The sequence below is a fragment of the Larimichthys crocea genome, unplaced genomic scaffold (genome assembly GCF_000972845.2).
Source record: "Larimichthys crocea isolate SSNF unplaced genomic scaffold, L_crocea_2.0 scaffold172, whole genome shotgun sequence".
NCBI lineage: Eukaryota > Metazoa > Chordata > Actinopteri > Sciaenidae > Larimichthys > Larimichthys crocea.
The window spans coordinates 311,112-332,721 of NW_020852345.1; the positions used below are offsets into that span (position 1 = coordinate 311,112).

Here is a 21,610-nt window from a genome sequence, read left to right on the forward strand (position 1 = left end):
CACATATTATGCACAAACACATAGACACATAAAGGCACACACATAGACATACAAAATACACGAACACACAGATTACACAGCTAGGACAGTATTGAATGTTTCTCTGCCACCAGATAACATTCAGCCAGTCTGTTTTCAGATTGGCCTTGACCAAGATTAAGGAGTCAAGCACACACACACACACCATGCAGGCTCATGGGAAACACATAGACAATATTACGTTCATGTGACGCTCAGAACACAAACATATGATTATAAGAAAGTACAGGACATTTGGGTCCAGATCTGGTGATTTTACTATGTAACAGTGATGTAAGAATGACGTAAAAATGGGTATAAAAGGTTGTGAAAAGTAAAAGTAAAGGTTCGTTCGGATTCGCAAGCAGCTGTCTCCGTGTTGTTATTTCATTGCGTTCTGGAAGGTTTTCTCCACAACACTACCTGAAGTTTGGTCTTGCTTACCTTGAAACCTTTGTTTGCTAAATGTTGTAGGACGGAACGTGTCGCGTTGATACAAGAGGCTGCTGTAGGTGCGGCTACAAGTAGATCATCTACATATTGTACTAACGTTATATCATCGGGCAAAGGACAGCCACTCAGTGCGTCTTTGAGTACCTGATTAAATAGACCAGAAGAAAGTGCAAACCCTTGTGGCAGCCGAGTATACCGCAACTGGTATCCTTTGTAGGTGAATGAAAACAAATCTCTGCATTCTTCTGCTAGGGGAAGACAAAAGAAAGCGTTAGCCAAATCTATACAGGTAAACCAACTCTGAGAGGGGTCCAGGTTTGCTAAAGCCACATATGGGTTCGGTACCGGTACAGTGGGTGTGGTCAAAATGTTATTAATTGCCCTAAGGTCATGTGCCATGCGGTATTTACCTGTCCCTTTCTTCTCCACACTGAGAGGGTTCTAACACACCCTACTCAATTAATCCTTCTATTGTATCCTGGATCCCTGTCTCGGCCTGTGGTTTGTGGGGATATTGACGTACCCACAATGGTATATCAGTGTTAACTGAGAATGTGATAGGTGCGCAATCTGTTAGCCCTACATCTGTGGGACCTTGTGCCCACAGATGGTCAGGTAATTTGTCAATCATTTCTGCTGTCAGGTAGTGGGTCTGTCTTCTCCCTACCATGGTGGCCTGTGATGTGGTCGTGTTCCATGACAGCAGAATTAGATGCTATTATCACTATTTTGTACGTTTTACCCAAGGCAGAGTACTGTACCTGTGGTATGTTAGTGTTCTGCCAATCAGTCTGGGCTAACGCCCTCTTTACCACGCCTCCTAACTCTTTAGCTTGGTGTTGTGGATGCAGCGCTAGAGAGACATGTGGTGCAGCTTCATCTGACATCATGTACCACTGCAACAGCTCAGGGCTCAGATTTACCCCTGCAGCTACTCCTTCGGGTGCCACATAAATATTTTGAATTTCAATTGTCCAGCTTTTACCTTCAAGCTGGTCCTGAAATTTGTCTTGATACCAATCTGTCTGCAATCTGTCATAAAAGAGGGTAACGTGAGGGGGATCAGGAGGAGAGACATATGGCTCGAGCTGGGCGATCCAGGGCTTCCACTCCTGATAAACAAACAGCGGCTACCATCACCTTAGCGTGTGGTTTGTCTTGTTTTTTCTTATCATTTACTTTTTGTTTCACCTCAAGTATCTGCATCCTCAACAGCTGTGTCTGTAGATCTTTAATTGTGCCTTGCTCGCCCTCATGTGTGTCTTGTGCTTTAGATAAGTGTTGTATAAGATGTTTTTCCCACACATGTGACTCACACCCTAACATGTCCGGATTATTCTTCATAGCAGTTCTCACTGCCTCTGGAACACCTTCTAAAATAGCCTGTCTGTACCACTCTCTCTGTGCCCCTACCTTTCCTGGATGACAGCCTGTATGTTTTACCCACGTGTCTTTACCTTTATCTAAAAATTCGCATGGGTTCTGTTTTGGATCCCATTTTAGCTTGGGCATAACTGCTGCATTAGGGAGGGGGTACTTCTCTCTAATCACTCTCCCTACCCGTGTGCTAACCCGTGTGAACGGCATGCTATCATCTGTAAGTTGGATTTGGGCCTGTTGTTCAATCTCGTGTACGTCTGCCCCTGTCAAGCATCTAGCTATCACTGCTCTGAAATCTCCTAGATCTAACCTGTGACCTGCTGTGAGACTGTCCAACTGGCTTAGCCATAAACCTCCACCTTCTGCTACTGGAGGTAATTTATCCACTAGTGCCTGTACGTCACCGATTCCAAAGGGGCGATATTTATAATGGTTTCCTGTACCCCTTAAGGGGTATTGTGGGGCTGTGTAGGGTTTCTGTGGGATCAGGTTATCATGGTGGGTTTTACCTGTGCCTGATCAAGCCCCTAACGGTCCTGTTCCTCTTCTTCCCCTGACTGTTCTGATCCTTCTGCCTCCCCCCTCCTTTCATGAACCTGTGACGTCTGCCTTTTTCCCTATTTTCGGCCCATCCTCCCACTTCCCAGCTGCCCTAAGTACACCTTCGCCTGTTCTAGGTCTGCTTTGGTATATGCGGGGGTACTTTGGGCCTTTCGGGCCGCCTCTATTTGCTTCCTCTCGTCTTCTTCTCTAGCCTCCCTCTCTACCTGCCGTATTAGTTTGGCCATTAGCTCCTGTTCCTGCATTTCCTCGTCTATTTGTGTGTGTGCTCTAATTGTTCTTCTCGTGTTCTGCGTTGTGCAAAGGGATCGTCTTTCTCAGTCTGGCTTCCGAGGTGTACATTCTATAGGTCTATATTTAGTTGATGTGGTGTCAGCGTCACTTTCTTGTCCAGTCCAGTCTGAGTCTGGGTCATCGTCAATGTGTAGCTTACCCTCTGTAAGCTGTATAGTGGGATAAATACCCACCGTAGGCGGTGCACTAGGAGAGGCGTATGGAGGTGGAGATGTAGGTTGCGAGTCTGATCTTACCTTATGTTGGCGTGATGGCTTCCCTCCGTCCTTATTCAAATGTTCAACACTTTGCCACCAGACTGCCAGCTCAGACCATCCCCGTCGATCTTGATCTAGATCTGATCTTTCCCTTCCTTTCTCCACTTGCCTTTCTGCAGTCTACCTGCCTTCTTTTCCTTCTCTTGTGCCTCATCTCTCCTGACTGCACATTCCATCTCTTTCTGCCATAACCAGGCTCCTAAGGAGCCTGTATCGGACAACTTTTTGCCCTTATTTTACTAGCTGTTCTAGCTGTTCCTTCACACTCTTTAACCTAGCCTCCTTATCCTTTCTCTCTATAACTCTGGCCGCAGCCTTTATTACATTAGCGATTTGTTCTTCAAATGGCTTCCAGGTCCCCATCCGCCATCATCTTTATCAAATTCACCTTTCATTCTACACTATCCTATTAATCCTAGCTAAACTTTGAAGCCAACTGGTTTGTATGGAATAGCCCCAAACAACCAGTCCTATTCAGTGGTAGAGTCAGAGCAGCCAGTCAGTTTATATGGCATACACCAGAACAACTGACCTTTGTGACAAAAATGACCACTTCTGTTCACACCGCAAAGGTTTCCGTGGCCTAGACAGATTACGTTCACACCGCAAAGGTTTCCTCTGTCTGTTTTTTTTTTTGTCAAGACACTGCTCTATATGACTCTTACTGAAGACACTTCAAAGTTATGTTTTACACACTTAATTTCCCTCACAAAACACAAACAGACAGTTAAACATCAAGGATACAGCAACATTTGCAATTTAACACAACATTTAACACTTGAACTCCCCGGGCCTCAAACCCAGCCGCCAACCCAGGGCACCGTCCTCGCATCCAATGACAGCTTTGTCCGCCACGACCAAGGCAGTCTGTTATTTATCTTTTTTGCCAATTGAGGTATTTCACATTTCTTTTCACTCAAAACTTTATTTCTGGCCGTTTACCAAACTTTGCAACGATCTCACGCGTTAAGTTTAGAGACTTCACACTCACAGATCCAGGACACTTAATTTAGTATTTTCAATCTGCAGAATTCGAGTTAAACAGGCTTCTGCTTACCTTATTTTAGACCTGGTCTGTGTCCTGTGTCGCTCGTGTGTTGTCCTTTAAGCCAAAACCAGCTCTTCCTGCATCCCGGACGAGCCCCCAAAACTGTTGAGGCGATCTCAATTCACCTCCCCGAATTGGTTGATGCAAGATGAGCACTCAGAAGACGTGGATTCGTTCAAAGTATTTATTCAGGTTGTAACAACAGCTGTTGGAGATCCTACCACAGAAAATGCATCTGTTACACCACTGAGCCAAGTAAGATCGGAAGAGTCCTTCCTGCTTCAGTCTTCTTATACTGTTCTACACCGGTCCACTGACGTCACTCCTTGTCTTCCTGTTCTATACATAGCTGCCCTATATGGTTATATTTTAGCTGCTCAAAATAGGGTGTTTTCCTTCTAAGGGTGCAACCCATTTGCATTGTCTGTGCAAACCTTTTTGAGACATTCCTGAAATAGCCACCTGAAATAGCCACCTGAAATAGGAGTCAGCAGCAGCAGGGCCGGTCTTAGCTATGGGCAATGTGGGCGGCCGCCCAGGGCGCAGTCTTCGTGGGGGGCGCGCGGGCGCCCCGGTAGCGGGGTGTCCTCAGCATCCTCTCCCAGCCGGCCAATCAGCTGTGTCCAATTGTCCTGGCCCGGGCATTTAAACTGCAGCCACCTGAGCATCGCGCGGCTTTGTGTGTGTGTGTGTTGTTCAGAAAGCTCGCCTCGTGTTTTCAGAAGGTTGGTGTTGGAATTTCTGGGATTGGGCAGGGTTTAGTTTTGATTTAAATACTGATTACTCATGAAGAGATTTTTTGTTAGATTCATTAGATTTAGGGGTGCTGTTTTCGATGTTTTTTGGTTATTGATAAAAGTAGATTAAATAGTGAGGTTTTTGTTTCTGGTTTTGTTCACAGTGACTTAGTATAGAATAGGCTCTGTTAGAGTTCTCTTTGTGTTATATTTATTTGTTCTTTTAAACAGCACTCGTGTGCCCTTTTTGTTCCATTTTCCCTCACCACCTTTTGTTAGATTAAAAAAATAAACGGATGAACCTGAAAAAAGTGTCCTTTTTCTTTTTATTTCTTATCCCTTTCTATGTTACGGCTCACCTAACGAGCCGGGTCGTAACATAAATGGGGGCTCATCCGGGATAAGGAATAATTGTAAATTGATACTGAAACAGGTTTGTTATTGTTTAATTAATTGTGAGCTGTCTTCTTCAGTGAGTGCTGCTGGCTGCTGAGCACCATGGCAGGGAAATTTAGTTTGGAGGAATTTATAGTGCATCCTACGGTCGAACAAATACATGGTTGTAGGAAAGATGAGTTAGCGGAGATAGCTGCCCACTTCAATATTCCCATTACCAAAGCCATGTTAATAAAAGAAATTAAAGAGCGACTGATGAGTGGATTGGTGGAACAGGGAGTGATTGCTTTGACTGAGCAGGTGAGGTCTGTGTCTCATCCCAGTTCCTCTGCAGAAGCAGAGAGTGAACCCCGTACTGGAACTCCCTCCGATGCTGAGCAAGTCTATCAGGCAGGTGAGCGGGGGAAGACACCGTTCACACTGCCTAGGTATGATAATATAGCATTTGACATCAGTAAGCATGTGGCTTTGGTACCTGTATTTCGGGATAGTGAAGTGGACTCCTATTTCAATGTATTCGAGAGGATAGCAGCTGCGTTGCAATGGACACCTGAAGTATGGACACTCCTACTTCAGTGCAAAATGCATGGGAAAGCTCAAGATGCTATAGCTGCACTCCCCGTTGAAGATAGTTTAGACTATGAAACTGTCAAGGCGTATGAACTTGTGCCTGAAGCGTACCGGCAGAAGTTTAGGAATCACAAAAAAACTCCTGCTCAGACTTATGTTGAGTTTGCCCGAGAGAAGGGGACTCTATTTGATAAATGGTGTGCCACCTGTAAAGTCAATGTTTTTAATGCATTGAGAGAGATGGTTCTATTAGAAGACTTTAAGAAGTGTTTATCTGAGCGCATCGTGGTATATTTGAATGAGCAAAAAGTGAGTATAATGTCTGCTGCTGCTGTGTTGGCCGACGAATATGTCTTGACCCATAAATCTGTTTTTTCTCCTGTCTCTGCTGTCTCACATCCCTCCTCTCGCGAGCTGTACATCGCGTACATATAGACAGTAAAGTGATAAGCTTCTTCTTCTTAGCGCATCAGCGCCCCAAATTTCTGCGGGAATTTTCTAGCACTGAATTTGCTGAGCAGTGTCAGTAATAATGTATGGGGGCGACGGGGCCAGAGTCAGGCACACTCAAAATTTCTTTAGAACTTTTTCTAGTTCACAATAAAAATTCACCAAAATTATGAAAAAGTGTATTTTTCTAAAACCTGTAGTATGACCACGAGGAGACTGATGATATGTGGAGTGATTTTGGGGTCATAATACTGTATAACAGTGGAGTTATTGATTTTTGTTTGCAGCCTCTCTCTTGGAGCTGAAATTTGCAGACGCTCCCTACACACTCATCAGGCCGTTGGCTGCTCGTAGAGATCAATGTTATGCGTATGTATAGCTCAGTTGACACAAACTAAGTTTTTGTTTGTCCGCAGGTTTGAGCAACATGTAGATATGTGACGTGGTTACTCTTCTTCTCCTCTGAAAAAACAGCACTTGTTCTCAAATGTCGATTTATCAGACAGGCTACCTGTTTCGGAATTTAGCAGGCTAAAAGTTTTAATTCCAATGATTTACCATTGAAATACATCAACATTCAACATGTTTGTTACTATAGCAAATCACAGACTTAATGCAACAATGCCAAGCATTTAAATTAAACAATGCTACATAAACAATTTAAAGTCTGTAATGAACATCTTAAAATAAACTTTTGCTCTGTTGGAAAATAAAACAACTGTATTTCACCTTTGTACTTCCTGGGATGCTTTCATGAAATCATTTTCTTGGTGGTGCCCCCTCTACTTATATCTACTTCAGATTTTGATTTCCTGAGAAGAATCAGTGCAATACACCTTGTTCAAAGCATTACGTAATGTGCTTACTCTACAAGATTTCCTTTCCTTTTCCTTTTTATTTGACAAAATACAGCAATTTCAGATCAGATTTATGTCACTTAAGATTTATGCTGCTGGAAATTTGATGGCTCATCGCTATGTGTTGGTATTCTTGATCAAGGGAAGGAGAACATTCTTCCCCAAGAGCTTATTGAAAAGACAGACATTTAGCGTAGATTCAATTAATTATAATCTGCTCTGATTTTATAGTAATCAAACATTTAGACTTCTACAACGTAGTTCGAGTTGCCACAGATCACTCCGGCGTCTTCATAGTGGACACAATTATGTGACCCCACACCACTGTGTTTGCAGTTCAGCAGGCTGGACTCAGTCCCATCACACTGAACATCATCAAGAAGAATCTGCAGATCCTTCCCCTCTCCAAACTCTGAATTCTTGGCTGCCTTTAGAGCGTACCGGAAACCTAGCTGTTGGCAAACCACTGCAGCATTCTTGATGGTCCATAGGTCATCACACACGGTGCCCCACTCCCCGTCTATGTAGATTTCCACCCGTCCATGGTCACTTCGGCCTTGTTCATCCCCAACCAGTCTCACCGCTCCATTCTGGAGCTCAGGCGCACCCTGCACTCTGGGCTTGCCCTTTCTGCGCCTGCCTTTTCGCCTTGAATGTCTGGGTGTTCTTGGTGTAGTTGTGGTTGGCAAAGGGGTGGTTGGGCCTGGTCCTACTTCATCCAAACTGTCTATAAGCTCTCTGAGCCAATCAGTGGACACTGTGGGTTGTGGCACATCCTCATTTTTCCTTGGTGGCTCGATGCTGATTAATGCTAGTGGAAGAGTGATTAAAAAACAATTTAAATATTATTTGGCCAACTATGTATATAACAGCATGGTACAGATTTAATGAGTTTTCCACACTACCCAGTAGTCAAAGTGTAATGGATGTAGACTCACTTTCCTGGGGAACAAACTTGATAAGGTTACTTTTCACTCTGACAGGTAGAGGATCATAGTGACATTGTCTTGGTGGAGCACGTCTAAAAAACAACAAATAACAAACCAGAATGAAATTCTGTTGCAAGAAGAAAAGACAAGCAGAGTACAAGCAGGTAAAGGTTGGGCTACTGTAGAAAACATGGCAGTTCATCATGCTGGACTGTGGAAATGGACCCATAGCCTCTGTAGATATAAATGCTTCATTATTTTATATATATATATATCTTCATTAGAATTTTGTAGATTACAGGTTACAAAAACAGGGACACACACCAGGAAAAAAAAACATAACAGAAACAGTCACAGGGCATATTCAAAAAGAATAATTACTAACACTATCACATGACTGCCACTAGCATCTTAGCACAAGTACTAAACAATGAAAGCTGGGTGGCAATGTCAGTGTCATATCTAGCAAGGTGAACCAGAAATGGCTGCCATATATCTGAAAATGAATTAAGATTGTCCATCATACTATGTTGAACTTTCTCCATATGTATGTAAGCTCACTTAACCAGATCTTAAACTGAGGCAGAGTATCTAACTTCCAGAGTCTTTCTTTGCAATGACCATTCCATAGATAATTGTGGTCTGTACCCATTGTGCTTTATTAGAGAAGAAGCAAATTGCAATCTCCAAGTCAGGTTCAAACACACAGCTGTACATATCTGACAACCACTTAAATATGTCACACCAAAAATTTAACAGTTATGGACATGTCCAAAAAAGGTGGCTACACAACCCTCTGCAGATTTATATCCGTCACATGAAGAGGAAATTGTAGGAAAGATTCTGTGCTGTTTGGTTTTTGAATACTGAAGCCTGTGCATTACCTTAAATTTGATTAATTGGTGCCGGGCATTAATAGAACAAGGATGAGATCAATAGGGATCAATCGCGATGGCAAAGAGCAATGGGCTGAGGGTGCAACCCGAATGTGTCCCTCGGTGTAATGAGGATGGCACTAATCTATCTTGGGTTGTGAGGCTGGAGGAAGACAAATGAGCACACAGCATCGTAATCCACAAAACAAATTGACAACCAAATCCAAATTCCTCAAATACCTTCACCATATATAGGCCCATTCCATCTGATCAAAGGCCTTCTCTTTTGCTTTTTTCATGTCTAACTCTGCATAATATTATAAATCTATCATTTATATTTTTAGGATCAATAACCAGTTCCCCAGATTTTGATTTCATTTTCATTTTTGGTGCTTGAAAGTCTCTTAACTGTTAGGCCAGTAATTTATGGAGCTTATCCCCCAACTCAAAATGTTTCTGTCTGATCTGAAACAGTTTGTCACATACCTGACTGGATAGGATTGCTTTATATTTGTATTTTAGTTCAAGAATATTTTGTGAGGTGGAAGGGCTGGAGGCAAGTTCCAATTGTGATAGTTCAGTTTCAATTTCTGACAACCTTTCTTTTTTCAGTGAAGATTCAATTCAAAAGAGATTAACCGACTCTGAATCATAACTTTTAAAGTTTCCTATAAAGTGGAGTCCGTGACTTCCAAGTTGTCATTACTCTCCATGAATTCTGAGATCTTAGTAGATATGTATTGACAGAATGATGCATGACACTGCAGAAAGCAGTGATGGGTGAAGACACCAGGCATACTGCTTCTTTTTATGATTATAGTCAAGAACCAATGAAGTCGGAGATTAATTTAGAGTCAAGTAAAAATAATCTATTCTTGAAGGACTTTTGTGAGAAAAAAATTGGTGGGACATCCCAGTCTCGAAATATCAACTCAACTCATGGAAGTCATCAAGTTATTTAAAACCATGGAGGAATAAATGGTTCATACACCACACACACACACACTGGACTTTTAACTTTTAACCAGCTCCTTACAGTGGTTGGGAACAGTTCAAATGAGCTTGATGGCTGGGAAACAAATTAGGTGACACAACCATCTACTGCTGAGAGAAATGCAGAGAGAGCCAAGAGCTGTCTGAAGCAATGTCAGAGAAGGGAGATTTAGTATGGTAGGCCTTTCACACTACTGCCAACACGGCTTCATTTCCCTTCTTTACCAAAACAGAAACAGGCAGTATAGCCTTCAAATTCAGATGAGAAAACACAGACTTCAGCTTACATCCTAGCCAAGTATGATCATAATATGCACATCCCTTGGGCTCACAGAGAAGAATAACATGCTGTTTTTTTTTGTTTTGTTTTTTTGTTTTGTTTGTTTTAACTATGCTTAGATGTATGTTTTCCAAGAAAGAGTGAATGTGTCTCTATGCAGTGAACAGTCACTGTATATGAAAAATTACACAAGATGATGAAGAAATAGAAAGAACCAAAGTAATGATTGTATTACTGACCTTGAGGGATCCACCACTTTATAAACGACTCCTGAAGGTGATGTAGCACTTGGTACTCCAGTTGACATGAAGTATAGCTCGCCTGAGAGAAAAGAAATAAAACATTATTCCAGGAGGTTACACAAGAAAACATATTTCAAAATTACAATGAAGTTTGTGTTGTGCATGTGTTAATGCGTTACCAGCTTCATCCTCTGCGAAAGAGATGATGTACTGGTGGTAATTGTTGATGAGTCCAGGAAAGGTGCAGGTCATGCCCATTCCCATACAGATCTCATTGTATTTCCATTGTCCTGTATTTGTGTCCTCCTGTAGACTCATCAAACGCCTGGAGAAGGATCAAACCCTCAATCTCTAATGTGCAGTGCAGTGTTACTTTATGGTGTAGCCTTGTGTGAACTTTTCTTCCGTACCAACCAGTATTGTCTTCTTCTACTTTTGATTATGCTTTCCTACATTTCCTAAAGTGCTTTTAAACAGTGTTACATGCATTAATGTGTTTTATTATACAGTACGTCTGTGGTGGAAGAAGTATTCCAAGTAAAAGTATCCACAATAGACAAACAGTGTACACTATTTCATTACAAATAACAGAGAGAGAGAGAATTTTCATGATCATTTTTATTATTATTATTACTATTTTTAATTTACAGTATGTGATGACACTATAATTAAGTTTTAAAAGTTGTTTTTCCCCAAAACTAGTGGATTTTTACTGAAGACACATGGACATATTTGTTTTAAGAAAATAAGACTTTTAGGACTAATTAACAACAATTGTTTAGTAAAGTGAACATTTTTGCAGTGCATGCAGTATGTAAAATGTTTATCTACAAATAAAGTAAAGTTGATCAACTAGTCCACAGACTTAATGTGATTTCTGAAATTCTGAAATGCAGATATTGCAGGCACCTTGCAGCAGTTATCTTCAGGTCTGACATCATTATCTTGTAAAGAAAATATGCCATTAACTAGATAAAACCTTACCCACTCATGAAGTCTCCAAATATATACATGCCGTTCAGGTTGGGGTATTCACAGCCTCTGTACACATAGCCACCAGTCACTGACTTGCCCATCTTGTGAGGATATACATAAATAGGCAGGACATCATCTGTGAAAAAATGTGTGTCATTATTATTATACAGTTTCTCCTTCAACTCTGTAAGTCATTTGTTAACAATGAAGCCACATGCTTTTATTAGTGAAAATATAAATGGATCAGTCAAAGTGTAAAACTCATGATTATGTGCCCAAATGAGATCACATCTATGTATATCTGATGGAAATGGATTCTAAGTATTATATGTACTAATTTAAACACGGAAATATGACCCGATTTTATTTTCTAATTCATTTTTACCACATTATTTGAAAGTAGAGTAAAGATCCTTCTCTCTCTATTGTATATGATGCTTTATCCTGACCCTAAAGCATAATCATCTTGACTTGAAACAAGAACTAACATGGGGTGTTTGAAGTAACTGATGATGCAATTTTATAAGGACTGTGAACAATGTAATGCTTTAAATTGATTAGTTATTTATTAATACAACGCATAACAGTTAACATTTTATGGTCACTGATTATATAGCTGTCCACTTCATCTACAGGATGATCCACATTCTGCTTACAGGACATTTGAGTTTCCTGAAGTAGATGCGGTTAGTTTCATTGTAATTATCAGTTCATGTCCTTTAAAGTGTGGCAGTAGAAAAAAGATTGGTAACCAGTACTACCAGTGGCCAAGAGTGTACAGCTTTCTTTTCAACATTACAGTACTTCATTCAATCCAGACAGGAAAAGTGACATTAGTTATTTTTTCCTGTCTGGAGAGAGCCATCATGGTGTTTGTGTGTAATGAAAAACTTGGCCTCCAGATTCCTTAACCTTTGCTCACACAAATACAATTGGAAACCACTGCTGTTTGCAATTGGAAGAGGGTAAGCCATTAGTAACCATGTTGGCATCTGTAATCACAGGAACCACCTACCTAGTGAGCTGTTGGCACACAGCTTCTTATCGTAGCAGGAGAAGCCCTCTTTGGCTCTCCACCCATAGTTCCGACCTTTCTCTATGATGTCGATCTCTTCAAACTTGTTCTGGCCCACATCCCCGCAGATGATGCGACCTTTGCCCTGTTTCGTGTGAGGGTCGCCCCGGTCCACAGAACATCTCCACATATTGCGGACACCGTAAGCATAAATCTCAGGTCGTGCTCCCTGCTCATGTATGAAGGGGTTATCTGGAGGAATTCTGTACAATGGACCTTTCTCATTGTCATCCACGTCAATTCGTAGAACTTTACCCAACAAAGCTGACCTAAAGTAGGTGTGGCAGTATAGAAAAGTGACTTTTAATATGAAATGCACAGAAACATCATATTCCACTTTCTATATTGTAACTAAACGTGAATCTAACAGTATCCCTGGAGTTCTTTGCTGCATTTTCAAAAGGTGGGTACATCTTTGCTACTTCAGATCATTTGAAGGTGGCTAGATTTAGTTTTTTAAAGACATCTTACTTGTTCTGGGCATTCCCATATTTTCCAAACGGGTCTCCTGCCATTCCACCATCTCCTGTGAAGATATACAAGTAGCCATCATCTGCAAATAGAAGTTGCCCTCCGTTGTGGTTTGATGCTGGTTCATCGATCTCGAGAATGACCCTGGAATTAAAGCGGACATGGCAAAAAAGAGAAGAAATAGGGAAGTCTGTTCCTCTACATGCACAGTTTGAAATGTTTCAGGCCACTAAAAGCCATTGCTGTTTTCTAACCTGGATATACCGAGATAGATATCTCCAAGCAACAACCCCCCACCTGCCCCCATCACCTCCTGCCCCACACCTTCAACACCATCCAGCCCAGACTGCTGAAGGCCAAACTGGAGAACACGCAGGTGGGTGCTCCCTACTGCAATAAGACTTTATCTACCTCTGTCAGAGCCACTATCACAGAACTGGACTAAATCTACCTGTCACCTTTGTACTGTGTACCCTGTACAACACTCCAATACTCCAATACTGGAACATGAACTTCATATCATATGTGATATGTGTTAATATTAACTGTATGATATTAGTATTAGTATTTATAATGCATATATTATACATATACTATATATCATATTATATCATATCTTATACACATATGTTTATTATATATTGTGGTTATGTATGTATACACATCTTGCACCGGTGTAATAATTATTAATTATTATTATTATTATTATTATATACTGTCCATACATACCGCTCAGAGGTGTGATCCACCACATTCATGTCGTTGGATGACACAAGGAACTCACTGATCCTGATCCTCTCATCAGAACCCACCTCCACTGAGTAATACACATAAAGCTTCCTGTTGTACTTGTACTGTGGGTGAAAGGTAAGTCCCAGAAACCCTCTCTCATCACCTTCCCATGATGATGTTAGCACTGCCTTGGTAATATTCAAAAATGGTTTCTCCATTTTGGACCGGTCAGGAAGGTACGTCCACACCAATCCCACCTGTTCTGCCACAAAGAACCGGTGCGTCCCGTCGTTGGCATGCACCATGGCGAGTGGGTTCCGTAGCCCATTTGCAACCTCTTCCAGGCACAGCTGCAGACAGCCGTCTGAGTCTGACTGAACCCGACCAAGGTTCTGAGTGAGTTTCTGTTTGCTGAGGAGGTGTGGGTAGCAGTAGTCCATATCGCCTAGCTCCAGGTACCAACAGAGATTTGTCTGGTCTTCTTTGACTTTAGCTATGTGTGGGTGGTCAGACAGGAGAGGGATGGTGTCCCTGCACTTCTTCCAATACTGGGAACAGTAGTCTGGACAAAGGCCAGGGATAGTCCTGACTGGTGTGTGTGGGTCCTCAGCATCAAAGAGGTGAGCTGCATAGGGAGAGCATTCCTGGACAGACAGAAAAAGAAAGGTTAGGAGGAGAGAAGAGACATAAAGAGAAAGACTGAGTACAATGTGCAATATACTCCTATACTCCTATATATTTCCTTAGCTCTGTTTTGGTCTGTTCTCCCTCTCCATCATTACCTGATACAAACACTGTGAAAAGCATAAAACCAAAACAACGAGCTGAAAGACCTGAAGGGAAATGTATAATAAGGGGGTAATTATATGTGGGTTCATCATAATGGCCGACACCTTCCATATAAATCAAAGTTGCTTATTAGCATATTGAAATAGCAGCTTTAACAAAGGAAAATCATAGCAGACTACCCTGTTAATTCATTATATTTTCTTTTTTTAGCCCTGTAAGACCTGACCCATCAAAAAATAGCCTGAAAATTCTGATTTTTCTGAACTGAGATGTTTATTAACTCATAACAAAATCCACAATTTTTTTTTTGCTATATCATGTTGTTTATGAGATATTTTTTGTATCATATTTGATACAGTGGGCGTTTTTGGCAAATTTTTGTTTACAACAATGTTCATTTTAGCCCAAAAAAAAGAATATCAAAATAACATTTTGAAATTATAGAACATGAACATGAACTTTTTCCTTTTTTTTCTTTTTCACATAACACTTTTAACACCTTTTAACACCTTTTTATTTCATTTTGTGGTAGGCGGAAAAACAGTTTCTGTCCTTGTTCAGGCAAAGATGAACCCTTTCACTTCCCACAGTAGACATATGTCACTGACTCCTTTCTGATTGTGTCCTGTGTTGTTGGAACCTCGTCTGTGCTTGTCTGGGCTACATTTTCCTCTTGTTTGTCTTCCTCATCACTGCTATCTGAACTTTCCTGCCTGTCCCGAGGAGTCCATTCCTCATCCTCATCCTCATCATCTTCTGCCAACTGCTCTATGTCACTTGTATCACCATCAATTATCATGTTGATGACATTTTTAATGTGCTTTCTCTTTCTCTCTTCTTCCTCTAGCCTTTTTGACATCTAAAAATAGATATATCATATAGCATAGGCATTATTTCAGAGGAATTGTTATTGTAAATACTCAAAATGTATTTAAAGATGGCATTTAAGTGATTAATTAGATTAATGAAGTCATCAAAATAGTGTGTTTGTATTTTAGTAAGCATTATGTAGATTAAATTACAAAAAACAAGAAATGACAATTTGGAGAAAAAATTTATTTTATACCTGCTGTATCAAATTTGATACAGACATTTTAACATGATTAAATTGTAATATAAAGAATGAGTTACTTAATAAATATGCATTCTTTCAATGAATGAACAACTTACTTAAAAAAATTACTTAGAATTTTGATGTTATTCTCACCGTGACTTATCAAAAATTAGCAATGATTTTCCTAAAAAACGGGGGAGGGACATTTACTGGGGGCGGTCATGTTGGAAATGACCAAAACAAGACTTAAGCTGCCTGTAGTGACATGATATTCCAGCAGGGGGTAGAACACATGTATCAGATTACATGCAACGGGTTTTTAAGGCAAGTATTGTTGATGTTGATGAGATAGAGGTCTCAGAAACTCATGTATCAAATATGATACGAATGGCATTATAGGGTTAGAAATGTACCAAGTGCACATGGAAGCACAACCAACCAGATCTGTGATGATTAATTTCCACTAATGAGGTATTTCCCCTAAATGCCCATGAAGAAGAAGGGGGAGTTTAAGATGAGTCAGGAGTTAGATGAGTTAGGAGGTCAATGATAATGACAGCTCATGTGTAACACTCATTTTAAGATCATATTATGAACTAAGTCAGTATTTACATAAAAGTAATGTGGTGTGCTGTTTGGTCAGGCTAATGGCTCATGATGGGGACTTTTTGCCAAGTGACCTTTGTCCATGCATGCCTACCTGGCAGATCAGCTCCAGGACAAATCCAGCACAGTTGGCATATCCATAATAATCAAAATTATCCATAATCTGGTAGTACTTTGCCATCAGCTGCTGGTCTTTCTCATAATCACAGCAGCCAAACTCTTTGTACATTACGCAAAACGCCAGCTCCCTTTGCGATTGGAAGGGCGGCTTAAAGTCCAAACACTGCGGGTGTAACATCACAGGTGCGACACTTAATGCCAAAAAATACAAAGTGGCAATCGGCAAGAGCCATAGCCGACCCCGGACTTCACCACAACACCGATACCACCGCTGCATTATGGCGTGCGTCGGTGATCATGAAGACAAAGTTGCAGAAGTAGCTTCCTGTCTGCACTTTGCTCTGAGTCCAGTCATCCGCTTTATGTCACCCTCTGACGTGCTGACCGGCTGTTTCCTACGTCAACCTGTCTGTCTGCTGTCAGGCTGCAGCGGACGATCGCCCCCCCTCCAAAAGATCATGATGCTGTCCAGTAGATGGCGGCCTTACACAATCTAATCATCTCTCTCCTAACAGTGTGATGAGGTGGTGAGGTCCTTGGGCGGAGGAGGTGGTGGAGGTGGGGTAAAGGTCGAGGTAGTGGTTCAGAGGGTTGATCTGAAGTTGGTGGGGGGAAAGGAAGAGAAAAGAATAATGCATGTTATTGAGCTGGAACACAGATGGTGTCCTTGACTTGACTGCTAGTTAACAAGAAAGACTTTAGACTGGTGCAGTTTAATTAGCAGGACTGGACTGTCATGAGAAATTCCATTTGTTAGATTGTCATGGCAAATAGTTTGAAAGTGCTCTTGTGTTTAAAAGAAAGGCTTCACGTGGCAAAACTACAAAATCAGCCTCGACCATGAATATGCACTGGGAAATTTTGGTCAAACATGTGAGAATCTTCTATGAGGAAGGACAAAAAACTATGATACAGGGAGGAGACAAGGTCAGTTCTAGTGGACCAGGGAATCAATGTAATCCCACAACCAGAATCCCTGATGGCGAGGATTGGGTGTGGACATGGCAGCTAGTGTGGGGAGTAAACAACTTGGACCAGCGGAATAACAGGTTTCAGGACAAGCTGTAAGCTTTCAGACGTGAACAAATGAAAATACAAATTGACTTCAAACCAAAGAAGACTGTCTGAAAGGAGAAATGGTGATTGCCGAACAGATCGGCTTAAAACTTAATATATAAAAATATGTTAATAGACGAAACGAGTTAAACAACATGGTCAAGTCATAAATGAGGGGAATTTTTTCACAGAGGAGGGTCCCCTGATCCATTTAGGAAAGTTAGTGAGTTGTTGCGTCAAAAAGAGTTAAAAGGTTCTATGTTCACTCATTATTCTAGTTCAGATTTTTCTTGTGTTCATTTGTTGAGAGGGATTGTTACTATTTGTCTAGAAGTGATTCTTTTCCTTTAGTTAGAACAAAATGCAAGGTGGACCAGTGAGAATAATTTTATTCAATGTCAGTAGGATTTTGAGTCATATTGAGAGAAGCAAGATTATGTCAAAACTGAAAGAAGAGAAAGCACAAATAGCTTTCCTTTAAGAAACACAAAACAATGATTTTAGACATTTTTTTTTCTTCTTCACATGAATCAGGCCACAAGAGAGGAGTTCTTACTCTTATATTAAACACACTTAATAATGAACATAGTTCATAAAAAGTAAAGATAAGGTGAAAAATGTATTAAGATTACAGGGAAGATAGAAGGTGATGAAATAACTATTGAATGTTTGAATGAATGCTCCACCAGGGAGTGAATGATTATTTTATAGACACATCTTTGATTTAATTTGTGGGGGGAGGATTTTAACATCAGACTTAACACGATGAGAGTTGTCTATCTAGGCCTCTGGCCAGAAAAGTACATTTATTAATGGGAGAGTTGGGCATCATAGATGTGTGGAGGGAACTGTATCCTACCAGTAGAGACTACACGCACTTTTCTTCCCCACATTCAGTCTACAGAAGGATACATTACTTTTTATATTCAACAGAGACAGGTTTAAGATAAAGGATTGTATTATTATTATTATTATTATTATTATTATTATTATTATTATTATTAGCTATCTTAATTAAATTAGGCTGGCTCAGATAAAAAATTAACAGTGATCTTTCAGACTTTTCAGATTTTGAAGAGAGGTACCAGACGGGGTTTGCCCAATTTTCCCCACTCTTTGCCTTATTTATTGAACCCATAGGTGAATTGATTAGACGAATGAAGCTGTCAAAGGCATTAGTTCAGGGATTGAACAGAAGGTAGCGTTTACAGATGACGTCCTGACTCTATTTTGGAGGACCCAGAAGACTCATTTGTGGAATTGATGACACTGCTGGCTGATTTGGCAAACCATAAGCTCAACAGATCAAAAACAAAGTCATGACTTTAAACTTTAATAACCCCAAAGAGCCTGCAGGACAAACATATTCTCTGTGGAAGCAGAAGTCTAAACAAAAGATCTCTTACAACTAATACAGGCAAATTATGGGTAATTATATATATATATATATATATATATTATATATATAGAATATATATATATATATATATATATATATATATATAATATATATATATATAGATATATATAGAACTTTTAAATCAAATCAAATCAAATTTTATTTGTATAGCCCAAAGTCACAAAGTACATTTGCCTCAGAGGGCTTTACAATCTGTACAGGGAATGACCCCCTCTGTCCTTAGACCCTCGGTTCGAGTGAGGAAAAACTTGCCCACAAAAAGGTGGAAGAAACCTCAGGAAGAGCCACAAAGGAGGGATCCCTCTCCCAGGACGGACAGACGTGCAATAGATGTCACGTGTATGGAACAAATCAACAAAGATATATTGTACAATTACAATGAATGATAAAATGACAATGAATTACAATGACTGATAAAATGATTACAGTAGCAGTGGAACCTGTGATAGAGATAGAGAGACACAAATGCACAGCGGCAGCAAATCATAAACTAACTATAAACTGTAATGGAGATATGGTAGCAATAATGACAGTAATAATATATGTAGTGGACGTCATCAGGACCACAGCAGCAGCCACGATCCATGAGAACCTGCTGGACGACAGAGCACAGAAACTCCAGGGAAGAAGTTTAGTTAGTAACATGCATTAACATGCATTAATGAGACATGTATGAGAGAGAGAGAGAGAGAGAGAGAGAGAGAGAGAGAGAGAGAGAGAGAGAGAGAGAGTTTTCAGTAAAAGGAGATGTGACTGCATCTTCAACCAATACCATGCCTGACTAGGCATAACCTTGAAAGAGACAGAGACAGACTATAGCAGCATAACTAAGGGATGACCTGAGCCAGCCCTAACTATAAGCTCTATCAAAAAGGAAAGCCTTAAGTCTACTCTTAAAAGTGTTGACCATGTCTGCCTCCCGAACCCAGAATGGTAGTTTGTTCCACAGAAGAGGAACTTGATAGCTAAAAGCTCTGGCTCCCAATCTACTTTTGAAAACTATAGGAACCACAAGGAAAACACAGCATCCTGAGAGCGCAGTGTTCTAGAGGGGTAGTAAGGTACTATTGTCACGTGGTGAGGTCAAGCTGGGTTTTTGTCTTGTCTTGTCATTTCCTGTTTTATTTTGAAAGATAACTCTCCTCTCGTTTCAGGTCACTTGCCCTTCCTCATGTGTCACCGGTCTGATTGTCTTCCCTGCCGTGATTGTTTTTGATTGATGATTCTTGTGCCAGAGTGTTTCGTTCATTTTGTTCACCCCAGCCGGTCGTTCCCACAGTCCTTGATCTTCTCTGCTTCCCCACGTAACGTGTGCTTGTTGTTTTTGCCTCCACGTGAGTGATTTTTTGTTGTAAATTTCATAGTATATGGTTATTGTTTTCTGTTCAGTTTTATAGCGGATTTAGCTTTTGTCCTCCCTTTGTGGAGTGATTTTCTGTTACCTTTTTCCTCTTTGCTTTTTATGTTTTTTCCCTCTTTGGAGTGGTTTTGTTTTGTAGAGTATATTCTTGAATAGTATCTTTATTTTGACTCTAGTGTAATTTTCATAGTCTATTCTTTGAGTCACTCAGTGTTGGAGTATTCCTAATAAAGTTCCACCCAGTTGGTGAACTCTCTGCATCTGAGTCCTCCTTTGAGTCCAGGCCTGACAACTATGAGCTCTTTTAGATATGATGGTGCCTGACCATGAAGAGCTTTGTATGTAAGGAGAAGAATTTTAAATTCTATTCTAGATTTAACAGGTAGCCAGTGCAAAGAAGCCAAAATTGGAGAGATGTGATCTCTGATCTTGGTTCCTGTCAGAACACGTGCAGCAGCATTCTGAATTAACTGCAAAGTCCTAAGAGACTTATTGGAGCAGCCTGATAACAAAGAGTTACAATAGTCCAGCCTAGAAGTAACAAATGTGTGGACTACACGCAGAAACTGGAACATCAAATTGGCATCAAAGGAACCGCCCTAAGCTGGTTTAAGTCGTATTTTTTAGATTGATCTCAGTTTGTTCACGTCAATGATGAATCCTCCATGCAGACCAAAGTTTGTCATGGAGTCCCACAAGGTTCTGTACTTGGACCACTTCTATTCAGTTTATATATGCTTCCTTTAGGGAACATTATTAGGAATCACTCTATCAATTTTCATTGTTATGCTGACGACACCCAATTATATTTATCAATCAAGCCTGATGCAACCAATCAGTTAACTAAACTCCAAGCATGCCTTAAGGATATAAAAAGTTGGATGACCTACAAGCTCCCAGCTCCACTGTAAAGAATCTTGGAGTTGTTTTTGATCAGGATTTGTCCTTTAACGTCCACATAAAACAAATTTCGAGGACTGCATTCTTCCACTTACGTAACATCGCTAAAATCAGACGCATTGTCTCTCAGGCGGATGCAGAAAAGCTAGTCCACGCATTTGTTACTTCAAGGCTGGACTATTGTAACTTTATTATCAGACTGCTCTAATAAGTCTCTTAGGACTTTGTAGTTAATTCAGAATGCTGCTGCACGTGTTCTGACAGGAACCAAGATCAGAGATCACATCTCTCCCATTTTGGCTTCCTTGCATTGGCTACCTATTAAATCTAGAATAATAGAATAGAATTTAAAATTCTTCTCCTTACTTACCAAGCTCTTCATGGTCGGACACCATCATATACTAAAAGAGCCATTAATACCTTACTACCCCTATAGAACACTGCATATCAGGAGCTGGGTTCCTTGTGGTTCCTATAGTTTCACAAAGTAGATTGGGAGCCAGAGCTTTTCAATAAGGTCCTCTTCTGTGGAACAAAATACCTTTCTGGGTTCGGGAGGCAGACACGGTCAACACTTTTAAGAATAGACTTAAGGCATTTCCTTTTTGATAGAAGCCTATGTTAGGGCTGGCTCAGGTCAATCCCTTAGTTATGTGAATAGGATTAGATGCTGGGGTACTCCACACATCAAGGTTATGCCTAGTCAGGCAAG

At 40.6% G+C, this 21,610-nt stretch overlaps 1 protein-coding gene across 1 annotated transcript; it reads right to left on the minus strand.

Moving 5' to 3' along the window:
• Window positions 1–7,039: 7,039 nt before the first annotated feature.
• On the minus strand, window positions 7,040–16,547 carry hhipl1 (HHIP-like 1). Its single transcript, XM_027275712.1, has 9 exons — window positions 16,137–16,547; window positions 13,591–14,237; window positions 12,862–13,005; window positions 12,331–12,659; window positions 11,325–11,451; window positions 10,520–10,665; window positions 10,338–10,419; window positions 7,960–8,042; window positions 7,040–7,832 (listed from the first exon to the last, which is right to left on the minus strand). The coding sequence occupies exons 1-9, from the start codon at window positions 16,437–16,439 to the stop codon at window positions 7,264–7,266; spliced, it is 2,430 nt and encodes an 809-aa protein (XP_027131513.1). The 5' UTR covers window positions 16,440–16,547; the 3' UTR covers window positions 7,040–7,263.
• Window positions 16,548–21,610: the final 5,063 nt, after the last annotated feature.

Excerpts from the sequence above, each read along its gene's own strand:
- hhipl1 (XM_027275712.1), bottom strand. The coding sequence starts at position 16,439 with ATGCAGCGGTGGTATCGGTGTTGTGGTGAAGTCCGGGGTCGGCTATGG. Across the intron at positions 14,238-16,136 it reads TCCTGGAGCTGATCTGCCAG|GAATGCTCTCCCTATGCAGC; the intron begins GTAGGCATGCAT and ends CTGTCTGTCCAG. Across the intron at positions 12,660-12,861 it reads TATGGGAATGCCCAGAACAA|GTCAGCTTTGTTGGGTAAAG; the intron begins GTAAGATGTCTT and ends CACCTACTTTAG.